The sequence below is a fragment of the Amblyomma mixtum genome, chromosome 2 (assembly GCF_055824585.1).
Source record: "Amblyomma mixtum isolate Tamu chromosome 2, ASM5582458v1, whole genome shotgun sequence".
Taxonomy (NCBI): domain Eukaryota; kingdom Metazoa; phylum Arthropoda; class Arachnida; order Ixodida; family Ixodidae; genus Amblyomma; species Amblyomma mixtum.
In genome coordinates, this window is record NC_143013.1 from 268,958,863 (window position 1) to 268,984,108 (window position 25,246).

Genomic DNA, 25,246 nt, shown 5'->3' on the forward strand with positions numbered 1-25,246 from the left:
TCCTAGCTCATACGAGCTCCCTTTTCAGTGAAAGAAGTCTCTTTGTCCTTAGAAAGAGGTAATCTATTGTCCTCATTAAATTGCGTTGTATGCCATTGCCTCCTGCGGAGCCACTCTTTAATGGCTGATGCTCCATTAATATCAAGCCACCACTCATATCATTTCTTTTGCGACAGGGTAATATGGAAGGCAAGGCATAGTTCTGCTAGTTCTGGTTAAGAGCGCAGCAGGATGCACTCAATGAAGTTCAATGTTTGGCGCCCCTGTCGATGGATCTGCCAGTTTCTCCTCGCCGTTCATTCCTTTGAAAGTGGCCACACCTGGCGGCTTGTGAGATGGAGTTTTGTTTCTGTCAAGAAAATGCTGCTGCTGTGAACATATATATATACACAGTTTTATTCCACTTCAAGTGTACCCAACGCCTGACAGGTCTTCTTTGCTCCTTAATGCCAGTGCTCTCAGGTTTACAAAAACGACTTGTCACAATGGACGTGCAAAAAGAATGCCCAGGGAGGAAGGGGAGTTAAACAAAGTGGTACCCAGATAATTTTCAAAGCACGACATCCCCACACAATCTGCCAAAAGAACAGCATCTTTTTCTTGGGTCGCGACTGTGCTTGTTGAGAGCTGTGTCAATTCATGCTCCATGCACGCAGTCAAAATAACACATGTCCAAAGTACTGAAGAAGACACCCTACAATTCAAACAGAGATTAAGACTGTTAAAAATGAAAGAAAGCCTATCACATGACAAAGTCGCCTGGGTGATATGTAGACAACACAACTTTTTTTTTCGCACAAGACAAAGCTGCCAGAACGCAGAGATTCGTGGCCAACACAGAGATGCTCGAGCTGCTAATTGTTCTTGGTTCAAGTGTGCGGCTTCCACCACGAACTAGTTAGATTTAGCGTGAAACAAAAATTCAAAACATATGCTTTCCAGAGCATTAGGTGCTAAGGATATATCCCAATTAACTTAAGATTAAAACAAGCCCTCACTATAAATGACTATACCACAATAACATTCAGTAAGAAGACACCAAGAGTGCACAATAGGCACTCATAATTTCAATGTCCTGACAAAGGAACGAATTTTTAGCCTGGAGTACTTAGTAAAACCTTTGCCCTGCAGAGGCAGTGATTCGAATCAGATGACAGAAAAATGTATTCACAGATGTCGAATGGGACAAGCCAAAATGATCAACTAAGGGGACATTCACTGCAAGCCATCAAGTCATGAACCGAACACCAAGAGCTCTTCGCCAGCTGTGCCTTCTCTATGTAGTCATGGAGTGCTAATGTGCCCACCTCACTTTTCCCTTAGCACCGCTACACTAAAGAAATCCATCCTTGCACTCAGAAAAAAAAAGTAAACAGTGATGCCATCACAAATGTTAAAATCCATGCCACTGAACTCCCATATTCATATGACTAAGTTGGTGTGACTATAGGAAACAACCCAAGCATAACCCAACCCAAGCATATGCTAGCAATGGCTGCTTTCTTCTATGATTCTTGCTTCTCGCAGAAGTGGTGGTAATTCTGCAAAAAACACTGAAACCAACAGACATTCAATGACACGCCCTGTTCCAGTTTCCAGATGGCGGCGGAACCACAGAGCACGTGAGTCTCAACATCCTCCGGTAGCTATGGTAGACACGACTGACCCTCGTGAAAGCACCGGTATGCATGCACCTTTGACCCTGCCCAAAGCAAAAAAAGAGGCCTGGAATGTAGAATCTAAGATTCTTTGCTCAGCAACTAACTTTCTTCACATTTTTAACATTTGGGACATGCCGTTATAGCACTTGACAAGTGTGTGGGTATTCATCCAATTATTAAAGATAAAATTTTGGCCCACCTTTCCGATTAAACACACCTCCCCAAAGAACATACTAATAGGAACCTGTGATCAGATGCAAACAGAAAATTAAATGCAAGGACGTGAATGTTGAGTTACAAAGAACAGTCACCATAAAGTGAAGAAAAAACTTGCATTTTTGAATTAGTACAAAGTGACAACAAAAATGTTAGGATCTATCCACACCTTCAAGCAGATTATTGTTGCATTCTGGCAAATTGATGTCAAACAAGGTACTATATGACAAGTTTGCTCCCGACGACCAAGTCGCACAAGGCTGCTCTCACAGAAAGCAGAGAGTAGACACTAAAAATGGATTCCCACGAAACGACTTTTTCTGCTATTTGCTGCATAAGAGTTACATAAATGAAAAGTGAGAAATCAAGAAAGGAATAGAAACTAAATCCCCATGTTAAAAGCAAGACCAACACAGCTGCTGCAAGACCACCCTCGTCACAGATGCCCTCTTTGCATTCAGCAAGCAGCTTTTAGTGTTCCAACCTTGGTATACTGCATATGCTCACGTAAAGACAATATATTTTCTTGTATGGCCTTGAATACTGAGTCTGGGACCGTCAAGGTATAATTTCCAATGCTGCAGTCCAGAAATGCACCGTACACCATTCCAATTCCGCACTGAAACACAAACGAAACAGCACACTCGCTGCTTCTTGCAAAGGCTGGTAAAGAATGAGCAGTACACTGCCCCATGCAAGATGCCGGATAATACCTTGCAGAAGTGAAAGTGAATGAAGGTACATACCTCTACACTTTTCGGACTAAGCTACTGCTCAAACGTGGCCCACACACGTAAACAGAGAGTATTAGTGTCAGGACACTGCCAATTAAATCTGGATTTGGTAAATAGAAGAGCGCAGCTCAAGGCTGGTCCATGCTTGTGACGCTGCTTTAAAACATCAACTTCTCAGACTCCTGAAGACAGTACCAAAAGTGCTGGTAGCCTCCACATGACCAGAGCGAATGCATTCCTGGTGCTAGCATTTGCACTGCCAATCGTAGCAGTGTGCCGTTAAGCCATGCAGCACAATTCTTATGCTTCCCTGCACTCACTCTGCAGCATACAAAGACCCGAACCAATCAAAGCTGCCCCGCCGTGACGCAACTGTGCAGTCTTGAGGTGCACAGAACACGCTTGCATACATTTCCAGTACCAAAAATTCGAAGACGCACAGTCCAAACACAAGCATATACGGTACGGTACACATCAGTGCTGCAGCTGAGCAGAACATTTTTATCGTCCACAAACAACGCTCCTCCAACTGCGGCAAAACTTGCTCCGCAATGAGTGAGCCCCTGGTCTGCACCCGTCCTGCCCACCCGCCAGGGTGGATACCACCACATCAGGACTGCTTCTCCTTGCCACCTTCAACGGGACTGTCGAGGAGCTCGAAACCGTTGCTGTCGGGCTGCTCGCCGCCGTGGTCCGAGGACCTTTTGTCCTCCGCATCTTCGCTCGTCGAGTGCTCACCAGACCCTCTGCCGCCGCTGTCGCCCTGTTTCTTCTTCTTGGATTTGCTGTCTTTGCTGCTGCCGGGGCCTCGGTACTCGTACTGGTAGATGGGCCAGAATGACTCCATGAAACCGACGTCCTCGGTGAGGTTAGGCAGTAGCCAGAAGTGGTGCCGACCGAGTGTGCATGCCCAGATGACCACGAACAGTACTTGGCGCACTGCACAGAAGTTAGGAAGGAGTAAGGGAAAGAGAAGGAGAGAGGTGGATGAGAAGGGCTTCAAGTTGTCAGTAGGGGTGTGCGAATATTCGAAATTTTCGAATATATTTCGAATATTATATTTTTAGTATTCGAATTCGATTCGAAATCAAAGTATTCGTGTTGTTTCGAATATTCTATCAGACGCGAATATTCGTATCTAGCCGAATATTAATTGTGAGCACCGGCGTTCATTTCGGTCCGCAAGCCCCATCGGCAGGATTATAACAACATGGCGGCGCCTACACGGAAGGAAAATTCTTTCTTCCTCCAAGGGCCATGCCGTAGCTAACTGCGCTGGTGAGCCTTTTTGTGGCTATACCTGCGAAGCTGGTATAGTCAGAGCTGTGCACGAAGTACCTCGCAATACGTGCCAGGTCAATGCGAAGTGAGAGGGCATTTTCTGTCGCCGGAGGAGTCGTTTCAGTTAGAAGGGAACTACTTCTGTCTGACCATGTGGTGCAGCTGGTTTTCCTTCACGGCAACCTTTTACGTCATCCCAGCAACGCGCTTTTGTGCTGATGGCAAGCTAGCCTTAATCAATGCTGTGTACTAGCCATCTTCTCTGATATTTCCACTCTTCTAAGAATAATGTTCGAGACTTTGATACTTTTTGTGCAGCCACACACACCTTCTGTGTTCATTTAATCATCTATAGTTGAACTGTGATGTTCTTGGGTGCCCAAATAAATGTTTTGTAGTGGTCAAATGCGTCTGTCCTTGATTATTCGATATTCGATTCGATATTCGGCACTAAGTATTCATATTCGATTCGTATTCGAAAAATTTGATATTCGCACACCCCTAGTTGTCAGGCATAACCCTGCTGCCCAAGAGCACTGGTAAAAAGCAGCAGAGCGACTCAAAAAGGGCAAAAGAGAGAGATGAACCGGGCATGCTTAAGAAAGCACAAGATCACCAGATGAGCCAAGCACATGGGCGCCCAATTGGCAAAACAAGGGCAAGCAAGAGCTCTGGAAGCAGTACAGTAAAACTGAGTCAGGCCACATACACAGCTGCAAATTTATCCTAAGAACTGGATGCACTCTATATGAAAACCAAGCTTCCTAAACAAAGTGTGCTAAAGATAACTAGCTCTTGCCTCGATCTAAATCCTAAAATTATAGATTATTCTCTGAAAGCTAATATGTATGATTCTCTAGGTGCTCACGTTCAGCTAGCAACGAAAAAAATTATATCTTTGGAAATGATAGGTACATACATAGATAGGTATCTGTATTTCCCTTTGAATGCCACACAACCATGTACATAGCTGATCTCAGTACAAGGAATAATCGAGAGTGCAAAAAATAAATGACAAATAAGACGCTAATGGCTGCAGGACTGTTTGTCTCATCTTGAACCTTGGATTGGTAAAGTGAGGGTAGTGTCGATGACGACAATGTGCACCTCCCGGCGTGACACCATGCTCTGACAAATGCTACATCCACAGGCTCACACACTGACAAAAAAGCATGCTACTGGCCTATGTGATTAACCCTGTCCATTCTGCTCATTTTCAGTACATGATGCTCCAGTATGCATAAGTATACAAGTGCTTTTTGTGCATGCCTTAGTGTATGCAGTTTCCTGTGATGGCGAATTCTTACGCAAATACCGTACAGTGCGGAATATAGGTCGAGGTTTTTTCCTAAAAATATTACCAAAAGGTCACCCCTCAACTTATATACCGGCCTTGGGCACAAACTGAATAGTCGTCTGGCAAAATGTGTGAGCCGCGGACATCTTGGCATCCGCATCGTTATCGCTTCCATGTTGACGATTATTTCCTTCCTCTTTGTTGACCGACGCGGCCAAACGCTGACGGCGGTAATCGTTCTTGGCGTTGTAACGTATTAATTTCGCGACAGCCTGCAAAATGAGTACCGGTACTCGACGTCAGTTCACCGCGGCATTTAAAAAAAAGTTGTCGAATTCGCCGAAGAGTATGGGAACATGATGTTGTGAAGGTAAAGGATGCGCAATCAAAGGACGAACCACGAAGAAAGACACAGGGACACACACAAGCGCTTGTGTGTGTCCCTGTGTCTTTCTTCGTGGTTCGTCCTTTGATTGCGCATCCTTTACCTTCACAACATCATGTACCAACTAGGCCCTACCCAAGTTTTGTTGAAGTATGGGAACATGTCCGCCCAGCGATACTTTGGCGTCTCGGAGAAGAGCGTCCGGTACTGGCGAGCGCAGAAAATCGAGCTGCCTGCCTGAAACTCGCGGAAGGCGTCCTTTCGCGGGCGCCGCGCGGTGAACCCTCAGCTCGAAGACAAGGTATGCGAGCATTCAAGAAATGTTGCATTAGCAACTCGTTGGACGGTCCCGAGGACGACATGCTGTGGGACGCAGCCAGCGCGAAGCAGTCGTCTTCGGACGAGAGCTCAGACAGCTCGTACGAATGAAGAGGCAACGAGTCTGGTGGCACCAGTGAATAAAACGAAGTTTTGCGCCTCATAATTTTTATGTTTACTTTTTTGCTTCAAGGTAAGGGGGCCGACCTATATTCCGCATTATACGGTAGAAATGCATCACTTTCTTCTGACATCACATTATTACACTGCTTGACTGCGTTTATGTCCACTCTATGCCCACAGCTTATCCATGCAAATGCACTGTTTCAGACAGGAACATGTGCACAGTTTCTCTGAGAACATGAATTTTAATGGTATGCTAGGTTAAACACCCTAACGCAACACATGAGCTATGAGAAAGGCCATGGTTAAAATCTTTTTGCCTGCCTCGGACTCTTCAACATGCACCGACATGGCACAACATACGGGCGTCTTTGTATTCTTCCGCTATCAAAATGCGGCCACCACGGCCACAAAGCCACCATGGCAGGTATGGATTCTGAGCTCAAGAAATTTTGGGTGATGACCTTTACCGGTGCGAGAGCGGTCAGCCGAATTATTTATATAATGAAGATGCCACGCATGGCTGCCAATGCCACTGAACAAACATAAATAACTGGAGTAGCCCATAAATAACTGGTCAGATTTGTGGTGAAGGGGAAGTGTACTTGGAATCACAGTCAGAGTTATGCGGATGGGAAAGGACGGAAATGGGGCATCCGCACAGGATAACCCCGACGATGCGAAGCCAGGGAAAATTAGGCTAATACATCTAGTGGAGTAACATTGACTGGACGTTTACCCTAATGGTAGCGCGAATTTCAGCCACGCTGGGCCGGCGTGAAATGCCAGTGTTATTTGGAGAGTTTAGTAACTAGGTAGGGGTGCAATTTGCTGAAAATGTTGGAGCAACTGCAGCGAAAAAAACCTTCCCACAACAACTAGAGCTGTAAAATCCACTTACGTCTACCTCTGAGGAATCGCAAATTTGAGTGACAGCCGGGGCGGTGCAAAATGCTTTTGTCTATTGGAGTGTTTAGTAACTCTGAGCAACGGCATAGAGTAGGGGTATGGAGTGGGGGTTAGGCTGGGGAGGATTTAAGGCTCTCTCTTGGAGCAGGTGGTCACACTTGTACCACCATGTATTTCTAGGACCTTTTTTCATCGAAAAATGGGATTCAGCGTGGTGTTTTTATTAAAGTTTCTCACTTTGGGGGTAGTGTCACCTCCCCTTAAATCCTCCCCTGGGGATAGGAGTGTACTAGTTGGTGTGGTCTGGTTTATGGGGGTTTAACGTCTCAAAGCGACTCAGGCTGTCAAGGATGCCGTAGTGAAGGAGTCAGGAAATTCTGGCCACCTGGACTTGCACTGGCATCACACAGTACATGGGCCTCTAGCATTTCACCTCCACCGAAATGCCATTGTTGCATACGGGATCAAACGCACGTCTTTCGGGTCACCAGCCGAGCACCATAACGACTGAGCCACATAGGAGTGTAGAGAAGGTGTGTGTCTTGCATGGCCGTGCATGTGCATGCAAACGTCTATTACGCATTGGCACTCACGGTTGCACTCATACATCCCCATTAGGTGGGCGTCTGGCATGACAGGCACCATGAAGGAGACTGAGGCACCACGGTTGACCAATCAGCACGGTGCACTGCACCTATTATTTTTCTTGCTCTCCCCTTTCCTGCACACCTTCGTACCTTCCTGCACACCTTCGTACCGACATTTCCTCAGTATGATGAAATTTGCATTTTTTCCACAAGACCCTGAGGATGATGACCTTAAGATGAAAAATATGCCTCAGTGTGGAAGCCGTCCTAATGTACAGAGAAACTGCGCCCACGTATGTTGTGCCACACAGATGAGCATACAAGATAGGCTGCATGGTATCATCGGCATGGACTGCAAGGAAAGAAACAGTGGTTGTACTCACAGAAAGCCAGCGAGATTATGACACCCAGAAGGAAGGCGGTCGCCACACTCAGGTAGTAGACATAGTCCCGCACTGTCCGGGGCCACAGGGGGAACAGACACACTGCCACGGCACCCACCACTGTGGCCACAAACACAACACCACAGTCAGTGTCGCAAGTCCTTGTTAAAGTGCGGGTAACTGGCATTTTCGCGCATATACTACTTGCCCTTCCACACAACTTGCCTCACTAACCTAGAACTTCACACACAAAAAAACAATTCCCATCGCATTACCCTCAAATAGAGTGACGAAAATAGACTTATTTTAAGATGCTCGCTTCAATGCTCACTCGATGATTGAAGCCAATCATCACTGCCACTGCTATTTTCGTGAGCACCGTCTTTGTTGTCAACTACTTTGGATTCAGCAAAATGATTTCTAACGGAACCAACCAGCGAGGATTCTGACCTGGTGTCTGCAGGGACTGACCACCGTGCTTCAATAATCAGCCCAGCAGTGCACTAATGATGACATCATGGCTGCAGACACAGTTAAACCTGGACGTAACAACCCTCCATGCGGGGAATTCCTTTACATTCCGAAGTTTCTTGATGTCCCCAATAAAGTGCATGCATGTGCAAACACCATGCAACAAAGGCGTTGCTGCAGTTGACCTTGATGTAATAAGCACACCACAGTGACTATCCGTTAGCTGTGGCTGTGTTACTTGAAATTTGGCTGAACCACGCACAAGTTTCATGGTGATAAAGTACTAACTGCCATGAGGAGGTCATTTACAATTGCAACGTTGGCACACCACGCCATGTTCCAGCGTTGTTGGCACCTTTACATCGCAAACGCAGCCCACAACTTTCACTTTTTTATCCTCACACCAAGTGGCACTACAACAGTTCCATATTCAAAAGGAGAGCAAAACAAGAAGACAAAGTAAAAAAAAAAAACAGCGCGTGCCCAGTGGTGTTACTCGGTTACTCATGTGATACTGCCTACACAGTGACAATGAGTGAGATGCGGTGGAGACGGTGGCAGCTGCATTATAGGTACAGTACATTATAGGTACATTTATATGTACATAGGTATAGGTACATTACAGCTACATTATAGGTGCATTATAGGTACATTACAGTAGAATTATAGGTGCGATCGCTATATTTTGCTGAAAGCAGTGAGGGACACTGAGCACGGTGCTCACTAGAAAGCACTAGAAAAGAACCAGCTGAATGCAATGAGTGGCACGTGAAGCACCGAAAATGGAGAAGGAAGCCTAGCACACTGTCCAGCTCAATGAACATAAGCAGGTGAAGGCGGGTGCATTTTCAGTAGCCAAAAGGCTTGACCAAGGATACTATTAACTGTAAGGTGTACTAAATTGTGCTACGCCTTTCCTGCAACATATTGCACGCTTACCTGTACACTCAATGATGAGAGAGAGAGAGATTATTAGTTTTTTTTTTTTTTTCAATGCGTTATACACATGCCAAACCACAAAATATTCCCATCACAACAGTCAGAGAAACAAAAAAAAAATGTTTTTTCAAGCTACATCGTAATAACAGCAGAGGATCCTCAAAGTAGCTACAGCAATGTGGAAGATAGTGAAAACAAACACGGATAGATGTGCTTGTTACCAGCAGCCAGAGAGCAGCTTCTCTGCGTAGAAAAAAAGATGGCATATTCTCTCCCAAGTGCGAGCAAAGCTTCTTTCAGTGTTTGCTACTATCATGCTCTTCCTATTCGTGATTCTTATACCCGTGGAGACAAGCGCCAAAATATGAGCACAATAAATGCACAGCTTCAAGCCAGCCTGCACACCAAATGTGCCATCTGCATCTGCCCCTTTGCTGCCGCCTACCTATCAAAAATATGAGCACAATAAATGCACAGCTTCAAGCCAGCCTGCACACCAAATGTGCCATCTGCATCTGCCCCTTTGCTGCCGCCTACCTATCATGCACATTAATAGCCTCCTTCCATTAGCCCCTTGTTTCTTTTGTATCGTCCCCTTGTTCACTTCTGCCCAGTTTATTGCTCAAGACCATCCTCTAAGAGCTGTGACTCCACCTATTGTATCGTCCCCTTGTTCACTTCTGCCCAGTTTATTGCTCAAGACCATCCTCTAAGAGCTGTGACTCCACCTATTGTATCGTCCCCTTGTTCACTTCTGCCCAGTTTATTGCTCAAGACCATCCTCTAAGAGCTGTGACTCCACCTATTCACCTTACCTGCACTTCACCTTTCCCCTAACAAAAGAACCGCACATACTGGCGAGGCACTCAACACTGCTTCCTCCACACCGAACAGCACACAACCTTTGTCAAAACAATACGGCAACCCAAGAGGTTCTGCTTTTAAGCCATGCTATGTGGCTTGTTACTTTACCACTACCGTTGAAAATCTCCTCAAGGTGCGAGGCTCTCTCTCTATAATGCCTCCGAAAGTTAAGACTTTCATGATGCTACGTGAGCCCCACTATCCAGCTTAGAAACAGACCCCTTGGACTGTTTACTTTTGACTAGGGCTGTACATCCACTACATCCAGCCAAACCCTGGCCATCACAGTTGCAAATACAGCCAGGGATATCCACGTAACACTCACATGCTAGCAGCAGCCACGCACACAAACAAAGCTCACCAGTCCCTGTTTCAAACCTTAGCTTGAAGCAGCCCTATTTGGTTTGGGTGGCGAACTCACTCATGGTACTGCCCCAGCTTCTACTACTAGAAAACTATGGTTAATTATGTCAGAGATGTTTTGGCTATGTAATACCTGATGTGGCGTTTCATTCAAGGTGGCTTCTCTATCTCTCTTTCTCAAGTTTAACCATACCAAATGAAGACTATGCAAGTCCCAAAAAATCAGTGGGATTTGAATGGAGTGGTTTCCTTTTCTCTCTTCTGTGTCCAATTTTCACCGTAAGCTCAGGCCAAATCAAGCTGGTGCAATACATCACTTTCACCCGTACAGTTCTGCCTGCCCTGTCTTAAAGGAAGAAAAAAATATAGAGGACCATGCACACTTCACGAAGCGGCCCTGTAAAGTTTCACACCTAGCTTTTCAGATAAACAGAGTCACCTGCCATGACATTTCAAGGGATCTCGCACAAAATGCATACATCAGGCCTCAAGAAAACACTGAAGTTCAAACTAAGTAACTTCGCCATAAACAGGGTTCGTTATTTGCGTGACTTACCTAGTAACGTCCCAATGATCCATGCTTTCAGTGGCACTGGGTCATATATCCACACGTACGGCTGCCATTGGGAATGGTAGAGGGAAAAGAAAGACAACCAAGCAGGGTCAAAGAAGATTCAAAAGAGCCTCAATGAAGAGGATAAAGTGAACTCTTTAGTCTGAAAGAACCGCCAACTCTGTTGTGTATGTATTTTTCTACATACAAGACACTACGGACAAGAGACACTGTTGAAAGAGGAATCTCTCTTAACCCTTTGACGGTTTTTGCCGTATATGTACGGCGGCGGTTTTCTGTCCCGCAAGGTCTTTGCCGTACGGGTACGGTTTCGATCTTCCATTTGAAATTTTGCGCCAAAAGAACAATGCGTGCTCACTGGGGGTGCTGCCACCTCTTAGGACTTACAAGAAGTGTTTGAATTTCGTGCTGCCTTCTTACGGAGATAAGCAGAACTTATGTCTAGCTTAGCGCGGCGGTACAGACTGCGGCAACACCCCTTTTGTAGTTTTGGTTTCGCCACGTGATCGCAACGGAGTCGTGCGAAATTTGAGTTTTCTTTTTGTCGGCACTATCTTGTAGGGGCTGCCGAAGTTGATTTCTATCTTTATTGGCGCTGCTCTTAGCTTGCTTATCACCGTTGCTCACGAGGTATTCTCGCCCTCTGTGGCAACGCGCCTACGCGGTTTCGATTCCGCCGCGGGATCGCAACGGAGTCGCGCGAAACGTGTTTTCTCTATGTGGGCACTGTTTTGCAGAGGCGGTGAAAGTTGATTTCTATCTTTATTGGTGCTGCTCTTAGCTTGCTTATCACCGTTGCTATTCTATTCTATTGAACATTTTCCAGTTGTGAGTGATGCTGTCACCAAAGTACTGTTCCTAATTTTTTTTTACTATTTATTCTCGATTATATACATTTTGTAGATTCAAGATCCGCGATAAAGTAATTTGACCACCTGGGAAAGTTTTCTTCAAAATAATTCGACCCTCAAAGGGTTAACTAAACCAACATCCACCACAGAAAAAGATGTCAGCAATACATGTCAACATGTCACAAAACAACATATGTCCTTTTCTCTTCAAAAAAGTTTTAGTGAAGAACTGTAGGAGAACAAATACAATCCATTTCTAGAGCTCACAATAAGATTACAAGAGCTGTTGTGCCAAAAGGCATGAGCTGTAAAGCAGCTGAAGGAAAGCAATGACCTCATTTCACAAGCTAATTCTGGAATGCGACCCCTGCCATTTCACCAGCAAGGTCAACAAAATGGCAGAACATGAAATCTCTCAGTGCAATGCACATACCTCGTTGGCATCCACGAAAAACTGTTCCAAGTGCATGTCCAACTTGATCTTCTTCTTGATCTCTTCAACCTCCTGAATGTGCAAAGAAAAAAAAAAGTGATGCACTTCAGTAAAGTTGAAGACAACCCAAGCAAGACATAAACACATCATCCAGCAGAAAAACTGATACAGTAAAAATGCTGCGTGCATTATATTTTTCTCTCGACCTAAAAAGCAGAATGCTACCAGAATCCTTCAAAGTCTCTGGTGCTGCTATCAAGCTTGAGCATTGGTACAAGGCACGCTCGTTATAATTAGGCACGTGCAAAAATTCGCCAATTTTGAATATTTGGTCAAACAGTAAAGTACTCAATATTTGATTTGATCCGAATGTCTGACATCAGAAATTTTGAAGTATTCGCCCCGAGCGACCAATGTTCCTGGAAGTCTTGCAGTGTGTGGTTTTGGCACCAGGTTGACACCATGGTGCGTACACACCAGTAAGCAGCATGCGGGCTTGCAACAGTAGAGAGATTTAGCACAGCGTGATCCACTACTGCGCACCGCCAGTGTGCACACGCTGATTGTTCCCAATGGGGAAGGCATGCAAACAGCTGGCCAGGGCCTGGCACCTTCTGGCGCCCTCAGGGCAATCTGCAAATACGTAGTGGCTGCCCGCACAAGTGGATCATGGTACACTAAATCTATCTAATCGGAGGATATGCGACTCCCTTGACTTCTGCGGAACGAGTCTGAAATGACTGCAGCTGCCACATCCACTCTCCTCCAAGTGACATTCACTGAACAAGCGACAGCACGAGAACAAAAGGCAGCTAGCATGAGACACAAGGAGATGGGCGCCCTTTTCCGACATCTGACGCAGGGTGGCGCTGGGCACGCGGTGTGTACGCCTAGCGGGTGTCATGAAGTCATCACTTGAAAGCAACGGCTGCCCAATGACGCAATCGCAATTAACAGCAGCAGTTGGAGGCCTCACGTATAGGTCTTACACCTCACAGATATGTCGGCACTGCATGTAGGCTGGCTCCCACAATTCCAAATGGCCCTTTTTGCAGAAAGTCGACGTAGCTTCAGTGAGTGTGTCAAAACTTCAATGCTTTCTTTCTTTTTTTTTTTTTTTTTTTTTCATGCAATGGCCATGTGTGTCCATAAAATACACGATTTCGAAAATGCAATAGTGCCACTCAACATTTTTGGGTTCGAATATTCACTTTGAAATTATTTGAAGAAATCTACTAGTATTCACTTCGAACTCACTTCAAACCAAAAATCCCTGCAGATGCCTACGGTTCAGTGTGTTTAGCACTCTTCCAAACAGTAGTAAATAAACACTATAACAAATATGCGTCCACTTCCCTTACGGCTCCAGTGTTTATCGAGTAGACCGATCCCATTTGCATGCTGCTAGGCTTGACCTCTTGCAAAATTCCACAAGTGGGCTTCCACCAAATTGCTGGGCAATTTAAAGGATGTTTTATAGAGTTGTGGTTTGAACTGCTACGCTCCTCTCCGAAGCTCGAGCACTCACCAAATTTCTAAGCATACACTGCCGCAGCAGGGCACGCAGTGGCACGACGAACAAGCCACTGTTCCCAGCTCCCCTATCAAGGGCGCACAGCGCCTTGGAGCTCTGCCAAGTTCACCAAGCACACCACCCCGAATGAGCTCTCTTCAAATGATAAACACAATGTGATGCTATCAGCATGTAGCATCTTGGTGTGCTACCAAGGTTTGCGCTGCAGACCGCGCGAAAGGGAACATGCTAAGAAAAGTTAACCCTTCAGAAAAATATTTAAATTCCTTCGAAATGAAAAAAGTGGAGGGAGGTGGGTTCATTATGTAAGTGGATTCAATGATGCCAGAGTGAAGATTTTGTAGTGACTATGTTTAATATGCAACAGCATTCAAAGCAGCTAAGCAGAAACGATGTTTACTGTACTGGCAAATGACACTTTTGTAAGAGATGCCTAACAAGATCAATTCCCAAGAAGCAACAATGCCCGATTTCACTGTTTCAATGTAATAAGCCCCCCTAAGCAGAAACGAATCTGAAAACTATTTCTGGATGGAATAATGACTGGCTCGCACCTTTTTCTCTTCGGCACCTTCATTGGCGGCCCCACTGTCGTTGTCCTTTTTCTTCTTTTCCCTGGTGGGCTTGGGTGTGCTCTCAGAGTCGCCAGCATCGTCCTTCTTCTTCTTGGGCTTGGTCACAATGATCTTCTTGGCCCGGTGGAAGAACTTGTGCTGCAGCAAACTGCGCAAGGTGGAAAAAAGCAGTTTTGCTGTCAGGAGAGTCAGCGTAGAGAGTAAGGCCATGCAAAGGCAGTGCATGGACAGAGAGGGTCTGGGATGTAAGGGTAAGAGAGTATCGAGTGGTAGTGTACAAGCGGCAAGTACACAAAAGGTCAGCGTACAGTCCGACAAGTCACATGTGCTGCTATCCTACTCAACTTCCATTCCATCTTCTATGCCCATTTCTCTGTACACCTGGAGATAGACATCCTCATGCTTGCTCCTAAGAGATGAAATCTGACCAGCCTGCAGGTGTCAGCACTTCAAGCTTAGTTAAAAAGTGCCCATATTGTTGTACACCTGTTCTTGGAGACAACCTAGGCATACCTGCGTTGGTACAACCAGCTTTTTACTGCTAGCTTTCAGTGGGCCAAGTGTGCCTTTTAGTAAAGGAGTTAGTGTTGAGAGACAACAGAGTATAATAAGAAAGCTAAAGCTACAAATAGTTTTGACACTTTCAGGCATAGGTTGAAATATTTCACTTCTAAAAAACATGCTTAACATACCATATGAACGCGTGTAAGGGCCGTATCCAAACTTTCCACAACCCATGCGGGAATAGCCTGAGAAATGCATGCGCACAGGAGCTTCGAACTGCCGCCCACGAATGCCACCCTAGGCCACGGGTCATCATCATCACCATTGTCAACTTTTCCTCCGCCACAAGCTCCCGCTATCCATATCAGTATCACCAGCTCCAGCTTTTTGTGGCTGTCGAAGGCCCGTGAGCTGTGGTACCGTGGTAGTTCACAGCAGTTGTGGCTTGTGTGTGCTGCCTGCTTTTTTTTTTTTTATGAACTGCCGCCGAGCGTTGCAATTTTAGCACAATGGCGAAGCACACCTTAATAGCTACACGGCTGGCTTTAAACTGAAAAGAGTGAAGTTTGCTCTCAAACACTGCCAGCGTGCGGTGGGCAGGAAATTCAACATGGACGAGAAGTGCGTCTGACAATGGTGCAACCAAAAGGATGCATTGAGGAACACAAGCAGCAAAAAGCGTACTTTCTGAGGCAAGCCGTGCAAGTTCCCCGGACTAGAAGAAGTGCTGCTCTGCTATGTGATGGCAGTCCAGAACAACGGCTACACATTGACAACGGACATGCTGTGAGACTTTTTGTGGGATGACCATGCACAACAGCTCAGAGTTAGAAGACTAAGCAAGTGACGACTGAGTGTAAAATAAATTCCGCTCACGCCCTGATTGGAGTGTTTTCACTTGAAAAAAAAATTTTCTTTTTTCGCACATCACGTAGATGGGCCACACCCCAAAAACTGGCCGTGGAATCTAAAAAAAAAAAAGAAGTGGGGCCCTTACACGTGTTTATACGGTGTGTTCTTTTCACAGGTAACTTCAGATGTGCAGCAATACAGCATAAAAACACGGGTCCTTGAGCAGCTCTCTCCAAAATGTTATGTGCCAAGAACACAGGCACACCATTGGTGAAGAGGCAGAGGTAACCAGAACTCCGTTTCTGATGCGTTACTAATGTATCACCAGTCAATGCCAAAACAAACTCCACCACTGAATGCAATGGCATTAGACTATAACTACAGCAAAGCACTACTAAAATTGAAGAGGCACTCATGCTTTCACAGGCACATGGACATTGCACAAGGTTTACCCAATACCTTTTCTGGTTAGTTGACAATACTGCCAGGCATGCTCTGCATTGATTTCACTCAACTGCAGCAAGAAGCACCTCTCTGCCAAATGATATGAATGAGTTTCATTTTCTTGCAAGATAATTCAATTTGGGCATTTCGCCAGAAATGTCGTCAGGAATAGCCTGCTGCTCATCACGAAGTTTCTTCCAGATTTTTGCAACCTGTCGCTGTCATAACTGCGTGACACAACCTACTAGTAGTCTGTTCTCGTGTCAACATTTACGCACACCCCAGATAATGTACAAGGTTGCTTCGTGAGCCAAAGGACAGGGCTTCAGATTGTCAGCCTTTTCTGTTTTGAAAGTAGTTTCTAATTAATGAAAAGCCACTATCGCAGTCATGAAAAATGAAACTAAGCCTGGCTTCACAGGTAACTTGTCGAAACTAAGTGTGGAGTCATCTCACAGATACATATGACAAAGTCATATGGTCCATAATAAGGAAGTAATTACTCATTGACGTCCACCCAAGCGCAGCCATACGGCTACAAAGGAAAGCTAGCTTTCCTTTGTAGCCGTATGGCTGCGCTCGGGTGGACGTCAATGAGTAATTACTTCCTTATTACAAATCTACTCCACCTTGGGGGATTCCCCTAAACATTTGGTCATATGGTAACTACAGCAGATTCCCTTTAAGACTACCTTGAAGGGACCACAATCTTTTTTCATCATATGAGAAGTTTATCTTAATAGAAGTGCGCCCAAAAAGGATGTGCGAGCATTCTTGAGGCTCCGAGCACTCACTTATCTCACTCCTTCCTCAGCTTAGCTGTTACGAGCTCCGTGAACAGGTGCAATGCCTTTCCATTGCCTGCAAACGATTCCATTTGCTGCAGACGATGCCCATGCGACGCGAATATCTGGCCATCTATACTGCATGATAATGTGCACGGCTACGCCGTGTCAGTTGAAAATTTGGCTCCCAACCAGTTTACACTAACCAGCAAATTCATAAAAATGCCTTGACTTGAACTTCAACTCCAAGCGGCCCCCAAGGCCTGTTTTGTGCTTCAGAAACCAACCTCCATTCAAATCGCTCCTCGAGTGGAGTAAAAACTCAAGGTTTTCATCGAGAATCTCGAGGTAGCACCGATGCTACCTTGAGCACTCCTCGACCACCAGTTTGCTTGTAAACACGGCGGACGTTGCATCGTTCGCTGGCTGTGTGGATTTCGTTTGACTCGTAAATGAAACTTCTCATGAATGTGTACAAGACGCAAACGCAGGGAACCCTGTGCCGAAGTGTTGGCTGATGACAGCCTCAACCTGTTCAAACCAGCATTTCTGGCAAGTTATCACTCTGCGGAAATGACCATGGCCTCCTGACATGTGTGCTTGCCGCTGACGCCGAGCCCTGATAATTTTGGTCAGTCGCTGCCTCCAGTGTTGCAGCTGTTTATCGTAACATGCTGATATGGTGCAGGCGAACTACAAGTCATCACTGGCGACGCGAGCAACGTTTCACAGCAGAGTTGCAGAGCGTGCCATTCTTCAGAGCGTTGTGAAGTTTCTGCAGACGGCGGTGCACTTGCATGGAACAGCCCACTGCATAGCAAGAGCTCTGTAGATGCAGCTGCGAAGTGCAGACATCTGTGACGTATGCATCATTGGCTTGCCCAAGGGTAAGTGTGCATTCAAACATGACCCAGCATTGCCGAGGAAGCAGGTGATTTCACTTGTAGTGCCAAAGGTATATTGGTGATCGGCAAGAAGAGCATGGCTTTCCAAGTGCGTTTACAATTATGGCTCTCGGATGCTTTCCAACCGGCAAACGGCGTTTGCTTCTGATTCCATTTCACTACTTCGGGACAAGATAACTGATCATCGTTCTACCTCAATGAGCGAGAGAAATTTCACACAAATTCCCAATGGCAGTTTTTTCACATTGTTTCTAGGTGCACTATGCAGTTTCTATGTCAGTGGGGTGCCCGACACACAAATGCTTCCGGCCGTCTTTCGCTGCTGCATTAGTTGTGCAGCTCGCAAAAGATGTTTTACTAGGCTGTAAACATTGAGGTCCTTTGTGAAGCTTCTTCAGATGTGGTTTGGTTTGGTTTATGGGGTTTAACGTCCCAAAGCGACTAAGGCTATGAGAGACGCTGTAGTGGAGGGCTCCGGAAATTTCGACCACCTGGGGTTCTTTAACGTGCACTGACAGATGTCATAACGTACCAAATACGCATGCGAACTCTCTTACAACCAATTTTATGCTTTAATCTCGTCCCCATAAGCCAATCAAGCTTCCTCGAGGGAAACGGATTGGAGGAAGATTTCTCAAGGAGCTCCCAATGCTGAGTGGCATTCTTGAATCCCAGTCATTCCGTGAATGGAAGAGGGGCTGTACCTTCCACACCATGGAGTGGAGGCATGTTTGTGAATTCAGCGCAAGTCGATGAGAGTGTGCGCTCCGTGCCTCCGTACCTTTTAGCCCACTGGCAGCATTGCATGGCACATGATGTGCGCACGACACCCAGATCTGACTTATGATTAATGGGGTTTAACGTCCCAAAGTGACTCAGGCTATGAGGGACGCCATAGTGGAGGGCTCCAGTAATTTTGACCGCCTGGGGTTCTTTAACGTGCACTGACATTGCACATCACACAGGCCTCTAGCATTTCACCTCCATCGAAATGGGACTGCCGCGGCCGGGATCGAACCCGCGTCTTTCGGGTCAGCAGCCGAGTACCATAACCTCTTATCCACTGCGGCGCCAAACGACACCCAGATCTGGCATCCCTGTGCCGTGCATAGGAAGGAGTGAAAGTGCCCTGGCTTTTCACATTGGCAAGAAAGCGTCCTTGCAAGGAAGCGCACCCTCGCAACACAGCTTCCCCGCATAATTTCATGAAGTTGCATGTCGGGGTGCTCTTTCTTGCATAGAAGCATTTAATATATTTTTCCTTTGCTCAACAGTGCTGTACAGACACGCAGAGTGTTGCTCCGCGGGGAGGCCGGGGTTCGCAGTCACTGAAAAAGTTCATCTTAACCGAACCCCGCGTGAAGCAGCTCGTCTTAGTTTTCTTTTTGCAATGAATCCTTTGGGAACCAACCAAATGGTTTCACATAGTTCACCTTATCAGGAATTTGTCCTAATGGGAGTCTACTGTAATTCTAAAAAATAAAAAGGAAAACTGGGTCAGCTGGTGATTATTTATGTTCACGCACTACGAAAAGCACAAGCAAAGGGCAGAGGAGTACACATCAGTTGGTAGTCGGTGCTCAAGCTATGTAAGTCCGTGTCTTTTGTGATGCGTGAACATGGATCCAGAAAAGAAATCAACAAATCAATAGTACATGTAAACAGAGACAAGAACAGGGAATTTGTGTGCAACCCCAAGGAGATCATAAACATGAGTGGAACTAAATTACTCACGTGTCCATGAATTCCACAACAGATTCTCTTGTGGTGAACAGCTGCTCCACCTTAGGCTTTCCAGTCGCCCAGGGAGATTCCAAGAGGCAGTCCACAGCTTTGGCAGCTGGTCAACAAAGCAAAAACATACTGCAGCAAGGGCTAAAACTGCCATTTCTATTTCTCACAGCAATTTAAGAAGCTTTGAGTAAGGTGCAATTAATTATGAACATAGAAATGCGTAATTCTCGTAATATAAAACCACGTAATAAGGTAAGAAACAGAAGTTAAAGAACTCGGCTGCTTAAGCAGCAGCCCCATAACGAATAGAACAATGCAAATGGTAGCAAATGCATGCTACATGTTTGTTAATACAGCCAGTATGATTTAGCTAGAAGACAACTTGCAACCAACATATAAAAATACACAGGGCAAGTTTTCATTACGACTTCCTTTTCTTCCATAGGATAATGACACAGGATGACAACAGGAGGAGGAGGAGGAGGAGGGAGAGAGAGACTTTAATGAAGACAGGAGAAGTCTGCCTGGTTGTTAGCCACGACAACAGAAAGTTTGTATTCAACAAGTCTGAAGTAACATGAGTCCACATTATGGCAACACACATTTTACCATAAGTGTACTCTTATATCATCTATCCTATTATGGCTAAGCTGTCTCCCGCCCAGAATATGGCCATGTGCATAATTTCTGCGTTCATGAAACTGTAAACACTGTTTGCAATTTTACATCCCTGATTTACCTCTTCTATTTGGACGCAGAAGCACAGGGATTATTTTCATTCCCCTTCCTAAATACAAACAACATATGGAAATGTAAAGCTTCTAGTATAGTCCCATCCAATACTGGCACAGTAAACGTTACTCTTTCTAGCCTTTTTCCAGCAGGAATACCTTAAACTGACAGCAACAACAAAATTTTTCAAAAGGTGAAATTCTAAATTTTTTTTTTTCACGAAATCATCCATTTACAGTCCTCCTTTTAAAAAAGCATGAGGCTTGCTGGCAAATCGATTCCTGACAGAAGAAAAAAAAAACTGGTAGGGCTTTTAACGTAGCTAAACCAACTAGCCGTGGGAAAGCGCGTGCTTACCCCGATTGGCTGATGGTTTTGCTTAGCTGGGTATCAACACATCTAGCGACGATATTAGACTCCGGTAAAAGCTCCAATTCATCTGTTCGCGCCACAGATGGAGGTTGATAAAGACGACAATGTGCAATGCGCAGCGCAAGAGTGAGCTGCAGTTTGACATGAGGCGCGTTCAGCTGTGGCAATAGCCTAGTGCTCTCGTGCAGTGGCCTTGGACAGTGTTGGCGAGCGTATGAGTGCTTTCACACTAAAAAGACAGCATTATTACAGATGCAGACTGCAAAATGCACCTGGCAATCAATATGTCCTGCTACTAGATGTTGAAACGAACACTGCGGACAACTTCACTCAATTTTCGCCTTTAGTAAAAATCAGTTGTTGGGCTTTGTGCCAATGATGATGTCTGTCCACCAGCAAAAGATGTATTCATTGACGAGAGAATTGCATTTAAAAGTTTTTCTCCTATTCCATCCAGACACCGTGACGTCTTCACCGAAAAGGACTCCACGATCCCTGTTTTTGAAGTGAATGGCAATGTAGCCCAGCCTCCAAACTGTGCACCCAAAAGAGTGTGTTGGCATACTGCGGCCTACTTGCAAAATCAGCTGGCAACAGCGAGACACCTGTACTCCCTTTTTCGGCCTTTTCCAGCTTATAAAATCTCCTTTTTCGGTTAAAGTAGTGTTTTTGTTATTACAATGCCGTAATCTATCGATACAGGCCAACTACAATTTGCCCTTAGTGTCCATTTAACCACAAACCCCAAGCTGTACTCGTCACGGGAGATTTTACCAATATTGCCAATGACGATTCACACTTGTCTGGTCCAATGTTGCACAGCTCCCACCGCCAAAGATGTGTTACGGCTGGCAGTTATGCTGCTTGCAATTTTCAACTTCATCCCAATCGAGATGTCCTTTGGATCAGGACTTGCAGATGTGATTCCAAAGCTCACCATTGAAGTATTCCACTTTGTGACTGAGCAGGGTAGTCTTCTTAACTGGCAGCTTGTCCCTGAGGTAGCGTGCCACATCGTACTCCACCTTGGCTGGCTTCTCGGCCAGTGACGGGTCAGCCTGAAAAAGTGGCACACACCACGTTGAAACGCCAATCACCTTGCTCCCTCAGCACTGGTCTGCAGTCACCTAAAGAACTCCCTAACTGCCAAAATGACGGCTGTCAAAGCCAAACAGGCGGTGTTCCAAAATAGCATGTGCATATTGAATACCATCTCATTGTGCTTAGGCAAATACAATCATGCTTTTAAAAGAGCCTGAAGCAACATTACACACACCTCAATAACCCCAGCTTACCACCTTACAGACTCGCATGTTGAGAGCCATATAGATTAACACCACTGATCACTATGGTCCAACCGTCTCTATATGCCGTTTTCATTCCAACCCCGTCTTGCCTGAATCACCCCTGCCCCTACATGAATGTGGAACATCTCCTTCCCACTTGCCTCCCAACTAACCATTCCTCGCACTACCTCAACACCCCTCCTCCCCAGTGGTCGGCAATGCTGGCCTCGACAGCTCACGCCGACCAGTTCGCTTTTGTCCACTTGTAAGAAGAATACATATAAGGTCTTAATTCAACCGGTAACAGTCTCTCTCTCCCTTTCTCTGAAGAGCATGCAGAAAGGGGAAAAAAAGACACAAGAAGAGAAGCACAACTGAGCAGATGGCAAATGTCAAAATGGCAAAAAGTCTGGCAAATGTCCACCCACCAATCAATCAATAACTGGTGCACCTGCAGGCATACTCAAAAGCATGTGCCTACATGAATCCCATGTATCACCCCAGCCTTTTATATTTGCAGTTGGATGATTTCCAGCAGTGCAAAACGGCATCCCAGTCGTCATACGAACGCCTGTTTTTGAAAATAGCAGCGCTCTTTATTTTTTGAGACAATCGCATGCACGCACCTGTAAGGCACAAGAAGCTGTGGAATACAATTAAAGCATTGTTTCGCCGATTGCTCCACACTTACTTTGTTCACCTCATATGGGACAAGTGAACACTTCAAACCGTCAGCAAGTATTTGAGCTCTACGGCATATACTCAAGACATATGCCACGGATAAATGCCAAGAATGACAAGCAATGGATTAAACGCGGTAGCCGCAGATTCTATGTAATCTCTTAGTTCACCGTAGCGTTCACGGTCACTTTGAGTTAGTGAGACACTTCGCGCTTGAAGTTTCTACGAGAAAGGAACAGACCTCTCTACATGTTCCGTAGTTCAAAACTTGCGCGCTAAGCGAAATCAGATCTGTCGTTACCGGCCGCTAACCGTCCGACATCTGTATCGTTCCCACGTAGATGACGTGTAACACGCAAAGCCGCCGGCTCAAACAGTTGGGCTTAGTTTATGACAACTTGCGATTATTAAAACCATGCACAAAAGTGCAAAGGGATTCTTTAACAGCAGACATTATTTGTATATTACGGAGCTTGCTCATTTTTAGCAGAGAAGCGCTTCTCCGCACCACGGAAATGTCTCCAAGACCGGGACCGCAAAGTTCACAACCGCTACGTCTTGACCTGTCGCGCTCTAAATGCCGACGAAGCTAAAAACTAAAGAAACGAAAATACTGAAGCTAGTGTGCAGAGACGCGGTGCTTTTAAGAAAAATAAAACAAAACCAATGACTTGACTCTACCAGTCTGACAACGTAAGCGAGCGCACTCTTGAAAGCGGCACAGAACTTGACGGTAGGCGAGTAACGTGTACAGTACGCTTTGAAGCGTTCAATTGGGAACAATGTAACCTCCTGCGACCTAAGAGCGGCCTCTTCATAGGCACAATACCGTGACTGCTGAGTGCAGTATCAGCAAGCAAGCTGTCACCCGAAGGAGACACACTGCCACGAGTTATGATGCAGAAACAGCAGCGAAACGTTCAGCCTTTCTGCGTCCATGGGAGGGATATAATTAGGTACAGATATTGACAGACCATTTTTAACGTCATAGTTGGAAATATAAGCAGTACTTACATCTTTTTCTCGCTTCTTCCGGCTCTTCCTACGTTCTACCTGCGCCATTTTGACGTGGACAGCGTTGTCCCCCTTGCGGTGGAAAATTGTATCATTGTGTCGTTCAAAACCCAAAACATGAGGGCATTCGTAACCGAAACTGGAAAAAATTTGCCTTAAAAAAGTGCAACAGAAAGAAAAACAGTGTTTCAAAAGCAAAAAAAATTAAAATTACAGCATATTGCTTTTTATTGCTATTTAGTAAATATAAAAGTTTGGGAGCTGAACGTCTCCCAAACTTCTCTCAACGTCTCCCAAGTGACGTCACTCTTTACTCTGAAAAATTTTCAAGTGACGGTTAACGTGCACCGGCATTGCATAGTAGACGAGTACGCGTACCTGCGGGCGCCTTTTGCATTTCTTCTTCATCGAAACGTGGTCACCGCGGCTTGGATTGAGCCCGCCTCCTCCTCAGTGGACTGGTCCTTCTCAGAGGGGCGGGTTGGCGAAGAGCGCTGCCCGTAGAAAGGAGAAGAGGCCTGGCGCACGTGGTGTAAATGCGGTGGGCAGCGACAGCTCGAGCTAAGAAGGTTATACTCGCCGGTGTGCCGCAGCTCCCTCATCATTTGCCGAAATCTCTCTATCCATGGTTCTTTCCCACTGAATACACCCTTTTTTTATTGATACTGCAGTCTTGTTTCCAAGACCTTGGCAGGGTGGCTACAGTAATAAACAAAAAACGAAGTACACAGTCCTAGGGATATCCGAAAGAGCTCCCTAGTGTCATGTGACCGCACCGAAATTGATAGGGGCATGTTCTGGATGTCTCAGAGAGGACATCCCCCACAGGAAATCCCGGGGACATCATCTTGGGCTCTGTTTCAGTACAACAGATCTGCATCTATACCACGCTTGCTCGACTTAAATATGAACTGTCGTGGCAGAGTAACGAAATAAAATATTCTTGAACTGTCAGTCGTTATCAGGTGCTCATGCGATCATCATTGAATCCAGCGATCGCCTCACCATAAACGGCCAACGCAAATGTGACTTCGACTATGCAACAGAGGTATACCAAAGCCTTGCGGTTGGTGCGGTGCTCATGTGCACTGGAAAATTACGGTGTCAGCATGTAAGCTGGGGATGCATGATAAAAAAGGGCCATGCGTTTCTACGGTGACGTCATATATGGCTTCGGATAGGATAATACGAACTGCGCCTGCGCAGCTTGGTAATGTTAGACTGGTGTGACGCGCGCGTACCCTCTATTGATTAAAACGTTGTGACAGGTTTTGCCTGTCTGGTTAGGTTTGAAGGCTTATCATAAACTCTAACTCATCTCCAAACAAAAACTTTATTTAAAACCCAAAGTTTCGGAGCCGGCTCGGCTCCTTCTTCAGGGGTGACCGGGGGCAGTAGCTAAATGTAGGGGAGCAGGAAGTCCAAAACAACGAAATATT

At 45.7% G+C, this 25,246-nt stretch overlaps 1 protein-coding gene and 1 long non-coding RNA gene across 2 annotated transcripts; one reads left to right on the plus strand and one right to left on the minus strand.

The window, feature by feature from the left end:
- Positions 1-378: 378 nt before the first annotated feature.
- Trp1 (translocation protein 1) lies at positions 379-23,879 on the minus strand. The gene is made up of 8 exons (XM_089573924.1): positions 23,808-23,879; positions 21,764-21,884; positions 19,723-19,828; positions 14,478-14,646; positions 12,390-12,461; positions 11,088-11,148; positions 7,895-8,014; positions 379-3,550 (listed from the first exon to the last, which is right to left on the minus strand). The coding sequence occupies exons 1-8, from the start codon at positions 23,853-23,855 to the stop codon at positions 3,222-3,224; spliced, it is 1,026 nt and encodes a 341-aa protein (XP_089430050.1). The 5' UTR covers positions 23,856-23,879; the 3' UTR covers positions 379-3,221.
- Positions 17,633-21,435, plus strand: LOC149363951 (uncharacterized). Its single transcript, XR_016289131.1, has 3 exons — positions 17,633-17,970; positions 20,168-20,272; positions 21,284-21,435. It is a non-coding gene; the product is annotated as an uncharacterized LOC149363951 (long non-coding RNA).
- Positions 23,880-25,246: the final 1,367 nt, after the last annotated feature.